This window comes from Balaenoptera physalus, assembly GCF_965194825.1.
Source record: "Balaenoptera physalus genome assembly, chromosome: 12".
NCBI classification, from domain to species: Eukaryota; Metazoa; Chordata; class Mammalia; order Artiodactyla; family Balaenopteridae; genus Balaenoptera; species Balaenoptera physalus.
This window is the reverse complement of record NC_138897.1, coordinates 82,041,229-82,056,268: the sequence shown is the minus strand read 5'-3', so window position 1 is coordinate 82,056,268 and position 15,040 is coordinate 82,041,229. Positions and strand designations below refer to the sequence as shown.

Sequence of the window (15,040 nt, the reverse complement as noted above, 5' to 3'; positions counted from 1 at the left end):
ACAGACCCACCCACATCTACCCACCTTGGGGCCCTTCTCTGAACTGGAACCAGTACTTTTTCATGATGCGCAGCATGTACTGGTAGGAGTGCCAGGTGTTGTGGGCGACCAGGAGGTCACTCTGGCCAGGCAGCAGCTTGATGAGGGCGGAGCAGGAGCCAGAGCCCATAGCATGCTTGGTCTTGGTCTTATTCAGGGCCAGCTCTAAGTCTTCAAGGTCCCCAGAGATCTGCAACAGGCTGAGGAGGGTCAGAGTGCCGGAGGGTTACCACGCCTGCTGGGAGTGCCATTACATACCCATTTCACAGAAGAGGAAGCTGAGGCACTGGGAGGTTGGGCGACCGGTCCGAGGCCATGTAGCCAGGAAGTGGCAGGGCTGGTATTGGAACCCAGGTCTGTCTGACTATAAGGTGTGTGGCACTTTCCCCTGCCCTGTCCACTCTGGGGGTGGCACTTACAGGAACCCCAAGGGTTTGATGGTGAACTTCCCAGTTGGAAAGGTCACACTGCCTTCATAGCTGTCCTCTAGGCCTTTCAGCTGCAGGAGGGTCAGCCGCACCTAGGGGGAGGGGGAGGGGGCAGGGGGCAGGGGGCAGAGGCAGTGTGAGGCCTCTCCCCCAGGCTCATGCCTTCTGCAATGGGAGGGGCTCCAGCAAGGGAGGCTCAGGTGCACCCTCCAGGCTCCAGCCAACCCTGACCCCCCCCCTTAACCACCACCCACCCCTCCATGCCAAGCACCCTCCTGCCATCATTTAACTATATGTCTCCATCCTGTGGCAACCCCAAATCACCCCACTTAAGAACCCAACTCAAACCCACCTCCTCCAGGAAGCCTCCCAGCCTGCCTTGGCCCACTGTTGACTGCTCCCTGTTCTGAGTTTTACTGGCTGTGCTGCTGGCTCAGCGCACTTGTCTCGTGGCTGACTTCTCCCCACTGTCACTGTCATTGTTCTGTAACCATGGAGTATATCACTGTGTCCCCCACCGGGCCTTGGCCTGTGCTGGGCATACACCAGGCACTTAGCAAGCATCCATAAGATGGATGGACAAAAGGACAGATGGATGGATGGCTGGATGGTGGCTACCGAGTTAAACGAGAGAAGGACAGAGAGAAAGGCAATCATCTAGATGGACAGGAGAGTGAAGAGAAGGACAGATGTTCAGGCAGGTGCTGAAGCAGATGGACGGGACCAGAGGGATTCACTCCTTCATCTGTAAATACTCAACAAACCTTCACTTATAAAGCACCTACTATGTGCCAGCCCCTGTGCTAGGTACTGGGGATACCACAGTGGACAAGGCAGATGTGGTCCTTGCCTTGTCCTCATGGGGCCCAAGTCCAGTTGAAGACAGAACCTGAATGCCTCACAAGAGTGCTACGAAGAAGTGCAGGGAGGGGACGTGGAGGTGAGGAGTGGTGGGGGTGAGCCGGGCAGAGGGGGGGAAGGCAAAGTGTTCCAGGCAGAAGGAACAGCACATTTTAAAGCCCTGAGTGAAGAGGTGACATCTTGTTCAAGGAACTGGGAGGAGGCCAGGGAGGCTGGAGCACAGATCAAGAAGGTCAGTAGATGAGGCTGGGGAGGGAGAGGGTGCAGGGCGGTGTTGAGGCCACATTAAGGAGTGTGGGCATCACCCTGGAGAACTGGGCAGCCCCTGGCGAGATGTACGAGCAGCAGAGACAGAGCAGAGGGGATGGACCAACAGATGGACAGACTGAGAGGTGCCTAGGCTCTGGCCAGAAGGAAGAGAAGGAATGAAGCAGGGAACGTGGTCCATCAGAAAGATGGCTAGGCAGGTAGATGGGAGGGTAGATGGACAGACAGGTAGATGATGAACAGAGAGAGAGACAGGCAACCAAATGGGATATATCAGCAAGGCGGGTGGATAGAATATCTGACAACTAGGCTAAGATGGGCAGGTTGGTGACAGATGAATAAATGGGAAGAAGAGAATGAAAGATGGATAGACTTGTGGGTGGGTGGACGAATGTGCTGCAAAACTAGATGGATGGACGGATGGATGAATAGATGGATGGATGAATGGGTAGATGGATGGAGGGGTGGGTGGGTGGATGGATAGCCGGATGTATGGGAGGGAGAAAGGGAAGGATGGACATGGAGGGAGGGAGGGAGGGAAGACTGGAAGGATCTGTGGATGGATGAGTAGATGGATGGGAGGACGGGTAGGTAGATGGGTGGATGGATGAGGGAGGGAGGGAGGAAGGGAGAAAGGGCTGGCTAAGAGGAGCAGGGGACAGCTAGGTTGGCCAGCTGGAACAGTAGCAGCCGCAGTGGTAGCAGGTCCCCAAAGCAGACCCAGCCTGCTGCCCCAGCCCTCCGAGCATGGGGGCCACGCCCACCTGGTGCCAGTAAGCAGAGCCATTGTTCAACTCCATCTCCTTCTGCATCCACTCCAGGTTGGCCTCCAGGAATTTCTTGAGCCTCTCGCAGTAACTGACCTCGTACTCGAAGGGGCCGCAGTAATTCACCACCGTGTTCATCCAGTGCATATAGATGAGCTGTGGGGTGGGCGAGGACAGGGGCGGGGCAGCGGGGCTGCGCTCTTCCCTGAGGACCCCACTGGCCCCCGCTCGGGCTCAGAGTCCTCACCTCCTCACCCCATCCAGGCCTCCAAAGAGTCGAGGAGCTCTGGTGAGGACACCTCTGCACCTCTGCTCACGCTGGCTTCTCTCACCCCCACCAGGGCCCAATGCCTCTGGATGCCTCCCTCCTCTGAAAGCCTTCAGCACTCACAGTCTGCCCTAGATTACGCCTCCTCTGTTACTGGGGACCGACCCCCCCCCCCATCTATACATGTATTCAGTCACTCAACTACCTTTTTTTTTTTTTTTTTTTTGAGCACCTACTATGTCCTGTCCTGAGCACTGAGGACACGGCAGTGAACCTGGCAAGAGAACCCTGTGCCAGTTCCACCAGCCCTCAAGAGGCCTTCCCCACCTCCCCGCCCCGACGTCACATGAACAAGCTGGGCCAGCCTGCTGGGGGGTGAAAGACCATATGAGCCCATCGTCCCCGTCACCCCAACAGACGGAGAGCCTCCCTCGGGGGCTGGTGTGCAAGCTCAGAGAGGTAACGTGGGCAAAGCCCCTGGCACTTGTGTCTGGGGTTCCTCACGTGAGAACCACTTAGGGCCTTGCCTCAGTGTTCCTGGCTCAGGCTACAGGGCCCTTGAGAGATGGACTCTTGTCTCAGATACCACCAAGCACCCAAAACAGCGTGGCCTGACCCAGTGTCTGACACCTCCCCAGACATCGAGGTCCCAGGAGGGCATCTCAAACTGCAGCTGGGTGTCAGAATGAGGAGAGGGAGTTTATTAAACGCTGTCACACTGTACACCGTCTCCTGTGACATGCTCTGTCCCTCTCACCACCATGCATCTCACACCCATCCACTCTGCTCGTTCATTTTCACTGCTCTATGATCCTGCACTGTGTGACAGTACTGCAATCCGGTTCCCCGTGCACCCACCGGTGGCGTTTGAGTGTGTTTGCCTCGGGGCTGCTTTGAACCCCTTGGGTCACTTCTAGGGTACACACCGAAGGAGTGGGGCCCCTGGGTCCTAAGGCGTGTGTGTATTCAACTCTACACGTTAATGCCAAATTACATTCCAACGTGGGTGTCACCCCTTCACACACAGTGTGGGAGCATGGCCAGCCCACCACGGCCTCACCCACTCCTGATGAGGTCTGCCTTCTGAAATCTGTGATTATCACTTTTAAAAAGCCCAAAAGCAGGTAAAGCAAAATAATATGTTGTTTAAGGTTTCATCACATGTAGTAAAACTAGTTTAACCAAAGGAAGAGAGTGGAAATAACTCAAATGTCCACCCACTGATGAAAGGATAAATAAAATAGTCTATCCCTACAATGCAATACTATTCAGCCATAAAAAGGAATAAAGTACTAACATACACTAGAACGTGGAGGAACCCTGGAAACAAGTTAAAGAAGGCAGCCACAAAAGACCACATATTGGATGATTCCTTTCATAGGAACTGTTCAGAATAAGCAAATCCGTAGAGACAGAAAGTAGATTAGCGGTTGCCGGGGGCTGGGTGGAGTGGGGAAAAAGGGAGGTGACTGCTAACAGGTATGGGGTTTCTTTCTGGGCTGATGAGAAGGTTCTGGAATTAGATAGTGGTGGTGGTCGTGCAACCTTGTGAATATACTAAAACCCACTGAACTGTACATTATAAAATGGTGAATTTTATGGCATGTGAATTCTATCTCAATATAAATGAATGAATGAATGAATGAATGAAAGGGAATGACAGCCACCACATGTAGTGTGGTGGGTGTCTCTGGGGTAGGAGAGGCAGGGGAACGGAGTTGAGAGGGGGCTTCAGTGGTTTTCGTAACAGTCCAGGGTTTAGTTTGGGTGTTCATTTTATTACTAAGCTTCGTAACTTGGAATGTGTTGTGTATTTTTTATATGCATCAAATAGCACCCAGTGTAAATTTTTAACAAATACATGGGAGCCTTTTCTCCCCAACTAGATGGAAGGCTGGGGGTGGGAGAGCCCCCTCTACACATACCTCAGAACCCTCCAAAGCTCCCTGGGGAACACACTTGATGGGCGGGGGGAACCCCGGGGTCCCGCATCTGGCCCTTACCTCCTCAGACACGGCGGCCTCCACCACGCCCGCTGCGTAGGCCTGCAGGCTATCGTTGTAGTGGTCGTTCGTGTGCAGCTCCAGAAAGGCCCACCTGCAGGGGGAGGAGAGGGGACACTTGGTCAGCGAGGGAGCGAGCGTGAAATGGGCCCTCAGCTCGGCGTGCACCTGTCTGCAGTTTTAAACCATAGAGAACAACACAGTGATGAACTGCCATTCACGTGAATGTCTGTCGGTCTGTCTCTGTGCACGTGTCAGGCTAAATCCCTAAAAGAGGAACTGCTAGGTCAAAGGGCACATGTATTTTTAATTTTAATAGATACTGACAAACAGCCTCCCCCAGGGCTGTACTAACCTTCATTCTCCGCCCCTCCCCCACGATAATACCAGCTAATATCTACTGAGGGTTTCTTCTGAGCCAGGCACTGTTCTAGTCACTTCCATATCTATTAACTCATGTAGTAGTCCTCATGACAATCCCACAGTCCTGCAAGGCAGGCACTGTTCTTGTCTCCATTGTACAGGAGGGGAGGAAGTTCAAGCACAGAGTTATGTACCTGCTGTGGTAGATGGCATCGCAGCCTCTTCCCCCCACGTCCCTGCCTTTTGCTGTGTGGCTTTACATCCCTCCCACCACTGGCCAAATGTCCTTCCCTGTCCCCTTGATTTGGGCTCAGTCATGTCATATGACTTGCTCTGGCCGATGGAATGCGGTGGAAGTGACTTGTGTCAGTTATGAGATTAGCCTTCAAAGGGCCTTCCGTGTTTCCACTTGTGTCCCTGCTATGGCCACAAGAGAAACATGCCCGGCCAGCTCGCTGGTCCCAAGAATATGAGAGACACATGTTGCTGACCAGGTCTGCAGAACTATAGCATGAAGCAGAGCTGCCCCAACTGCTCCAAGGATCCACGAGCATAAACGGTTGTCATTTCAAGCCGCTGAGTTTGGGGGCAGTTTGTTACTACACAACACTGTTGCCTAATACTAGCTGATACACATACCAAAGGTCACAGAGCTAAGAAAGGGAAAAGCTAGGATTCAATTCCAGGCAGGCTGGCTCCCAGGAAGCAGATTCTGATCAGGAGGTCTGGGGTAAAGCCCAAGACTCTGTATTTCTAACTAGCTCCCAGGTGATGCCTGGGATATATACTGCATTTCTACAACGTACAAACTCCTGTCTGTGCACTTCCCTGCTTAAAATCAATCTTTTTCATCCTTACTAAGGTGACAGAAAAATTCAATCACGTAATTATAATCCTTTAATGAGTTAAGTTACATATATTTTCTTATTTCTTATTGGTCATTTATAGTTCTTTGGTTCATGTCCTTTACTCATTTTTCTCTACCGTAGTTTTTTTCATCTTATTATTATTATTATTTTTCGGCTGCACCGTGGCTTGCGGGATCTCAGTTCCCCAACCAGGGATTGAACCTTGGACATGGCTGTGAAAGCACCAAATCCTAACCACTAGACCACCAGGGAATTCCCATCACCTTTTCTTATTGATTGGTGAAATTCTCTATATACATATTAGCCCTTGGCGTGTCACTAATATTGAAAATACCTGTATTTTAATAGATTTTTGCTTTTGTTTTTGCCATATGGTAGTTTTCAGTTTTGTCCTATCAGTCTTTCCTTTATGGTTCTGGATTTCATCCTTGCTCCAAGGACACAAAGAATATTCACCCAGGTGACTTCTGTAACTAAGGAAAACACTTGTGAAGGCAACTTCTATTAAGAAAATGAGGGCAACAGAAGACACTAATGAGACCTTGAAGAGGCTACACAACACGGAAAGCCAGGCTCAGCCAGGACCGTCTCACAGGAATTTGGCTAAAAAGTCACCAAAGAGCTCCAGGACAGGCACAGCTCTGCCCTAGAGAAGACACAGGAGAGGAAATGACTATCAAAATACTCACACCCAATAGTTTTGGCAATCAAGCTTCTCTGAGCACCTACTGGGTGCCAGACACCGAGGGTATACAAGAATGAATATATGTAACTGCTATGACGAGAAAAGGAATAAAGTACCCTGAGAAGGTACGCTCCTGCTGCTACTGAGTAAACTCTAGGAAGGCTTCACAGAAGAGGTGACAGCTGCTCTGCGTTTTGAAGTTTAAGTAAGAGCTTGCGGGGAGAAGGGGGGTGGTGGGGAGAGGGAAAGTAAAAGAAGGAAGCCTGAGCTCTGAGAGTTCCAAAGCAAAGAATTTGAGCTACAAGATAAAATGGAGCTGTGGGGACTGGTAATGAGGCCCTGCTATGGTGGATAACAAGAGCCCCCAGTGCTAAGCACATCACATGTCTACTTTTCTCTCTAAATTCTCCCAGAGACCCTATGACATGAGTTTGAGTCTCCCAATTTACAGCTGTGGGACCTGAGGCTCAGAGAGGTGAAGTCACTTGCCCAACAGAGCTGAGACTAACATCAAACGGCATGATGTGCCCTGAGCCTCTACCTTAACTGAGTTTTGTGGGGGATTGTTTTGTCCTTGAAGGTGAAGGAGTTAGCTCTTATCAAACAAATCTAAGAGCCATGAACTTCCGGCTAGTGACTCACATATAATCACAGATATGGACAGAAAAACAGAAGAGACTATAATAAAGGTCTTAAATTTCAAGGAGAGTGGAGGACAAAGAGAGTCTGGGATTGTGGGTCCCTCAGGCATCGTCTGAATCCCCAGGTCTCTCTCTTATCAACTGTGTACCTTTGGGCAAATTGCTTAACCTCTCTGGGCCTCAGTTTCCTCACCTGTAAAATGGGCAAAGCGATTCCCACTTCAGAGGGTTGCCATGGCAGGTGCCAGAAGAGAACTCACGTTTTATACTCACTAAATATGTGTCTCATCATGAACCTGAGAGGGGAGGTTTGGAGCAATCCAGTAGACTCGGTGATGGGAAGAAATTTAAAACAGGGTACAGAATGTAGTTCCCCTCGTGATAAAAAAAAAAAAAAAAAGCGGGGGAATCAAGGGAGAACATACACAACTTACATAAAACCAAAAAGGCTACGGGCTTCCCTGGTGGCGCAGTGGTTGAGAATCTGCCTGCTAATGCAGGGGACGCGGGTTCGGGCCCTGGTCTGGGAAGATCCCGCATGCCACGGAGCAGCTGGGCCCGTGAGCCACAACTGCTGAGCCTGCGCGTCTGGAGCCTGTGCCCCGCAACGGGGGGGGCCGCGATAGTGAAAGGCCCGCGCACCGCGATGAAGAGCGGTCCCCGCACCGCGATGAAGGGTGGCCCCCGCTTGCCGCAACTAGAGAAAGCCCTCGCACGAACCGAAGACCCAACACAGCCAAAAATAAAGTAAATAAATAAATAAATAAAGTAGCTATAAGATGTTCCTTAAAAAACACTAGTGCTTAGGAAATCTATTAAAAAAAACAAAACAAAAAAAAAAAAAAAAAAAAAAAACAAAACCAAAAAGGCTGTTCAGATGCCAAGTCCTGGTTATAACTGAGAGGTCAGTGGCCTTCGTCCAGACAGCGCCTGCCTGAAAACTCTCCTTCTGCAGGGAGCAGGCTCAGTCAAGGCCACAGTGCTGAGGCCCTGGAGACAGGCCGCAGCCAGGCACTCACCCCGTGACCGGCGCTCGCACAGCCCCCACGGGCATGCATCAGCGTCCTTGTGCACAGCAGCATTTTTTTTTTTTAACATCTTTATTAGAGTATAATTGCTTTACAGTGGTGTGTTAGTTTCTGCTTTACAACAAAGTGAATCAGCTATACATATAAATATGTCCCCATATCTCTTCCCGTTTGCATCTCCCGCCCTCCCACCCTCCCTATCCCACCCCTCTAGGTGGTCACAAAGCACCGAGCTGATCTCCCTGTGCTATGCGGCTGCTTCCCACTAGCTATCTATTTTACATTTGGTAGTGTATATATGTCCATGCCACTCTCTCACTTCGTCCCAGCTTACCCTTCCCCCTCCCCGTATCGTCAAGTCCATTCTCTAGTAGGTCTGCATCTTTATTCCCATCTTGCCCCTAGGTTCTTCATGACCATTTTTTTTTTTAGATTCCATATATATATGTGTTAGCATACGGTATTTGTTTTTCTCTTTCTGACTTACTTCACTCTGTATGACAGTCTCTAGGTCCATCCACCTCACTACAAATAACTCAGTTTCGTTTCTTTTTATGGCTGAGTAATATTCCATTGTATATATGTGCCACATCTTCTTTATCCATTCATCTGTTGATGGACACTTCGGTTGCTTCCATGTCCTGGCTATTGTAAATAGAGCTCACAGCAGCAGTTTTGACTAGAGCTGAGGAAAACAGGACCCTCCCAAAACATCCAGTGTTAGGGGCCTGATACAATAATCTATCCATATATGCGGTGGGCTTCTAGAACCATGTGGCAGACTGCCGTGTGCTGATGAGGTGTCAGACACAAAGTTTTTTTAAAAAAAATAAGATTAGAGAAGGACAAACAGTGGACTCAGGATAACCCCATGTACAAAGACATTACACACACACACATACCAGTACGTATACACATGTATGTATGTATGTATGTTTAGGCCTGTTTATGCATAGAAAATTCTAGAAGAAAGAACAGTGGTTATATATAAAAAGAAAGAGTGGGGAGCGCAATTTACCTTCCACATTCCACCTCACCTTTCTAAACTGCTAGAATTTTTTTACCATGGAAAGTTAAGTACTTGTGCAACAGTTACAAAGATTTAAAAGAGAGCAGTGTGACTCTTTCAAGCTGGACAGAAAGGAAAAGGATGAGTGGAGAGTGACAATTCCCCCCCGACCCCCCGCCCCCCAGCCAGGCCACAGTACCGTAAATATGCAATTAGTCACTGCCCTTGTCGGAGAGCGTGCCTTCTGCATTCCTCTCTGATCCGCCTTATTCCAAAGGGCAACTGGGGTGATTCGGTTTGGATGGGGTTTGTGCACTTTGCTTGAGTTCTCAGAAAACCTGGCTACGTAGGTGTCTGCCTGTCTTTCCAGAATACCTTGGAAAGAGAGAGATTCCCATTCGTGAGGGAATTTCAGTGCTAGAGCCCCTCTGGCTGATCTCTGAGGATCCCTCTGCTGCCTCGGGCCCTAAGTCCTAATCAGATGGTTTTCTTCGGGGCCCCTGCAAGGCTGGCGCCATCCTCATCTCGGGGCGTGAGGCAGCTGCCGACAGCCACCTGTAGGAAGTGTCCGGGCAGAGATCTGAACCTAGATCTCCCTGATGTTAAACCTGAAACCCTGCGTCATACCACACCTCCACGCTCTCCCAGCCTCAGCTTCCCCATCTGTAAAACGGGAAGGCTTGGACATCAGCAAATGGCTTCTGGAATCCCTCACTGCTGTGCTGGCTGACAACTTTGGGAAGACTCTACCCCAGTCCCTGGCCAAAACAAAACAAAAAAACAAACCACTGGAAAGAATGTGTTTCTAAAGCAAAATGTCCCCATTAGACTGTTCTTGATTCAGAGATCATGTCCTTCCTGCTTGTTTGGTTCTAAAATAGCGGATCTTTTATTAGATGAAATGGGCAGAGATCAATAAATATTGTTCTGGTTTGTCTTTAATGCACTTGCCTGGCAAAAATAAAAAGTCGGCTGCACTGAATCTATTTCCCCAGTCTTTTTTTTTTTTTCCTGGAAAGTGTATGGGCCACACTGTGGTTTTATGTCAGGGGCAGCTAATAACCTCTGAGATGACTCCAGGATCTAATGAAGAGGCCACGTTTGGGAAAAGCCAGACCATTCTTGTGAGATGAGCAGCAGGTCACAAATCGCCCCTCACCTTCATTGTCCCTTCAGTGTACAGTGTGCCCTGGACACCCACTACTATGTGGGATGTACCACCTCATCTGTGGCTATCACTCCTCTTCCATTCTTGATGGTGTAAGTTATCTTTTGTGACTTTTCAAAGAAACAGTTGGATAACTAATAAGAACCTGCTCTACAGCACAGGGAACTCTACTCAATACTCTGTAATGGCCGACGTGGGAGAAGAATCTAAAAAAAAAAATGTAGATATATGTATAACTGATTCACTTTGCTGTACACCTGAAACTAATACAACATTGTAAATCAGCTATACTCCAATAAAAATTTTTTTTAAAAATTAGAGAAGAGCTAACACCCATCCTTCTCAAACTCTTCCAAAAAATTGCAGAGGAAGGAATACTCCCAAACTCATTCCATGAGGCCACCATCACCCTGATTCCAAAACCAGACAAAGATACTACAAAAAAAGAAAATTACAGACCAATATCAATGATGAATATAGGTGCAAAAATCCCCAACAAAATACTAGCAAACAGAATCCAACAACACATTAAAAGGATCATACACCATGATCAAGTGGGATTTATCCCAGGGATGCAAGGATTCTTCAATATACGCAAATCAATCAATGTGATACACCATATTAACAAACTGAAGGAGAAAAACCATATGATCATCTCAACAGATGCAGAGAAAGCTTTTGATAAAATTCAACACCCATTTACGATAAAAACTCTCCAGAAAGTGGGCATAGAGGGAACCTACCTCAACATAATAAAGGTCATATACGACAAACCCACAGCAAACATCATTCTCAATGGTGAAAAATTGAAAGCATTTCCTCTAAGATCAGGAACAAGACAAGGATGTCCACTCTCACCACTATTATTCAACATAGTTTTGGAAGTCCTAGCCACGGCAATCAGAGAAGAAAAAGAAATAAAAGGAATACAAATTGGAAAAGAAGAAGTAAAACTGTCACTGTTTGCAGATGACACAATACTATACATAGAGAATCCTAAAGATGCCACCAGAAAACTACTAGAGCTAATCAATGAATTTGGTAAAGTTGCAGGATACAAAATTAATGCACAGAAATCTCCTGCATTCCTATATACTAATGATGAAAAATCTGAAGGAGAAATTAAGGAAACACTCCCATTTACCATTGCAACAAAAAGAATAAAATACCTAGGAATAAACCTACCTAGGGAGACAAAAGACCTGTATTCAGAAAACTATAAGACACTGATGAAAGAAATTAAAGATGATACCAACAGATGGAGAGATATACCATGTTCTTGGATTGGAAGAATCAACATTGTGAAAATGACTATACTACCCAAAGCAATCTACAGATTCAATGCAATCCCTATCAAATTACCAATGGCATTTTTTACAGAACTAGAACAAAAAATCCTAAAATTTGTATGGAGACACAAAAGACCCCGAACAGCCAAAGCAGTCTTGAGGGAAAAAAACGGAGCTGGAGGAATCAGACCCCCTGACTTCAGACTATACTACAAAGCTACAGTCATCAAGACAATATGGTACTGGCACAAAAACAGAAATATAGATCAATGGAAGAAGATAGAAAGCCCAGAGATAAACCCACACACCTATGGTCAACTTGTCTATGACAAAGGAGGCAAGGATATACAATGGAGAAAAGACAGTCTCTTTAATAAGTGGTGCTGGGAAAACTGGACAGCTACATGTAAAAGAATGAAATTAGAACACTCCCTAACACCATACACAAAAATAAACTCAAAGTGGATTAGAGACCTAAATGTAAGACTGGACACTATAAAACTCTTAGAGGAAAACATAGGAAGAACACTCTTTGACATAAATCACAGCAAGATCTTTTTTGATCCACCTCCTAGAGTAATGGAAATAAAAACAAAAATAAACAAATGGGACCTAATGAAACTTCAAAGCTTTTGCACAGCAAAGGAAACCATAAACAAGATGAAAAGACAACCCTCAGAATGGGAGAAAATATTTGCAAACGAATCAACGGACAAATGATTAATATCCAAAATATATAAACAGCTCATGCAGCTCAGTATTAAAAAAACAAACAACCCAATCCAAAAATGGGCAGAAGACCTAAATAGGCATTTCTCCAAAGAAGACATACAGATGGCCAAGAAGCACATGAAAAGCTGCTCAACATCACTAATGATTAGAGAAATGCAAATGAAAACTACAATGAGGTATCACCTCACACCAGTTAGAATGGGCATCATCAGAAAATCTACAAACAACAAATGCTGGAGAGGGTGTGGAGAAAAGGGAACCCTCTTGCACTGTTGGTGGGAATGTAAATTGATACAGCCACTATGGAGAACAGTATGGAGGTTCCTTAAAAAACTAAAAATAGAACCACCATATGACCCAGCAATCCCACTACTGGGCATATACCCAGAGAAAACCATAGTTCAAAAAGACACATGCACTCCAATGTTCATTGCAGCACTATTTACAATAGCCAGGTCATGGTAGCAACCTAAATGCCCATCGACAGATGACTGGATAAAGAAGATGTGGTACATATATACAATGGAATATTACTCAGCCATAAAAAGAAATGAAATTGGGTCATTTGTAGAGACGTGGATGGATCTAGAGACTGTCATACAGAGTGAAGTAAGTCAGAAAGAGAAAAACAAATATCGTATATTAACGCATACATGTGGAACCTAGAAAAATGGTACCGATGAACCGGTTTGCAGGGCAGAAATAGAGACACAGATGTAAAGAACAAACGTATGGACACCAAGGGGGGAGAGCAGCGGGGGGTGGGGGTGGTGCTGTGATGAATTAGGAGATTGGGATTGACATGTATACACTGACGTGTATAAAATGGATGACTAATAAGAACCTGCTGTATAAAAAAATAAATAAAATAAAACACAAAAAAAATAGATAAAGAAAAAAAGAAAAAAAAAAGAAACAGTTGGGTGGTATTTATCTATTTTACTGGGCTGCGTTTCTGCCTGTTGGGTGGTAGATTTGGGATGTTTCCCAGTTTCCTAATAGGTTAGTTCCCTCTTATTGGTATTCACTTCCTCTCCCAACTCGAAGGCTATTTAGGTCAATCAGCAGGTTGGGGGGCATCAGGTCAGAAAAGGAGGAAAAGCTAAGGTTGGAGGGTTCGGCCTCCCCAGGACCAAGACCAGAGCCAGGCTGGCGCAGGCGCTGCCTCTGGGTGCATCTCTGATCCCCTAGCATTAAATCTAAATGTTTCAGGCTCCATGGGGAGTGTCAGTCCAGAGTCAGATACAGCACAAGTAAGCGGAAAGATTATGAGGGAAGGAGACGTGCAAGTTATCCTGACAATCCCAGGATCTGGTGAAATCTGGGAGCCAGAAAGGAAGAAGGATCCCAATTCTAGGTGAACAGAAGAGTCAAACCATGATTTCCACCCTCCAAAAAATAAGACAGTCACCTGCAAATCAGCGGTTTTACTGCTCGGGGGCCAGGACACCCCAGATGTCTTTCTTACATCTCACTCCTGAGTTCTCAAGAGGGTGTCTTTGAGGGCCTCCGTTTCCCTACTTATAAAATGGGGGCTTCCCATACAGTTTCCCCTACATCGTAGTCCCAAGTGCTGTCAAACCCACAGGGAAAGGGGCAGACTGGACAGAAAAGATGCTGGAACAGTGAAGTGAGAGCAAGAAGTGTGGAAGAGACCAGGGCTCACTTCTCAGTTTCCCCACCTGCTAAATGGGGGCAGAAGACAGGCGCTCCTTTCTCTTTCATTCACTCCTTCCTTTAGTAAATAAACAGAGGTGCTTTCTGTGATTCCCCAAATTTCCCTTCGAGGCCCACCTTCAGGGAAGGAAACAGGCTCAGAGAGATGAAGTGATTTGCCCAAGGTCACACAGCACCAGAGCTGAGCCTGGAAGAACTTTCCATCCAGCACAAGCAGGGGATCCCTCTCCCCACTTCTCTGTTTTCCATAATTGACAGCAACACAGCCTAGCGGGGAACTGCTGGGGCCAAAGCCCCCTCCCCATGCTGAGCCTTACCTCTGTGCCCCCTCCCTAGCATCCAGAGATTGTCATCTCTCTTAGCTCTGCTAAGCGGGGGCCCAAAACATATGAGTCAGCAGAGACTGGGTCACCAGATTCCAGAGTCAAGTCGCCACAGAGTTCTGATTCCCTCTACAGACGCCCTCTGTGGCTTCCTCTCCCTGGGAGCCTTCCCAGATTAGCCGCACCCAGCTCCTGGGTCTGCAGCAAATCCTCTCCCCACAGTCTCTGGTCTGTCTATCTAATACACTCCCAAGGGCCACAAAGCACCAGAACGGGGGTGTCCACAGTGTCCTATGTCTCCCCAACACCTGCAGAAATGAATGCAAGCCAGCAAAATGGATGGGGGCAGCAGTGGGAGAAGCCGTGCCTGCTGGAGGGGGTAACGTATTCTAAGCACTGGGATGACCCCAGGATGGGACAGTGCAGGTGGTGGGGGGGAGTGGGGGACACAGGGTTCCCCAAGATTCCCCAACACAGCATGGATCCAGGGTCTGGGCCTTGCTGACAAGGCTTTGAGGCAGATGTTCCCCACACCCAGGATTTTCCCTCCTGGCACTGTCTCCCTGACTGAATGGGGACCCCCTCAGCTCTGTGTCCCCATAGCCAAGAGCACCAGGTGAGTG

The 15,040-nt window shown here is 47.7% G+C and overlaps 1 protein-coding gene across 3 annotated transcripts in view; it reads right to left on the bottom strand.

Moving 5' to 3' along the window:
• Nucleotides 1-15,040, bottom strand: part of PLBD2 (phospholipase B domain containing 2) — a 28,402-nt gene that overhangs the window by 12,195 nt on the left and 1,167 nt on the right. For all 3 annotated transcript variants that reach the window (XM_082416493.1, XM_082416495.1, XM_082416494.1), the window contains exons 2-5: nucleotides 4,634-4,727; nucleotides 2,360-2,518; nucleotides 459-559; nucleotides 25-239 (exon numbers count right to left, since the gene is read on the bottom strand). In XM_082416493.1, the coding sequence (XP_082272619.1) occupies nucleotides 25-239; nucleotides 459-559; nucleotides 2,360-2,518; nucleotides 4,634-4,727 (569 nt within the window). The remainder of the gene's footprint in view (nucleotides 1-24; nucleotides 240-458; nucleotides 560-2,359; nucleotides 2,519-4,633; nucleotides 4,728-15,040) is intronic.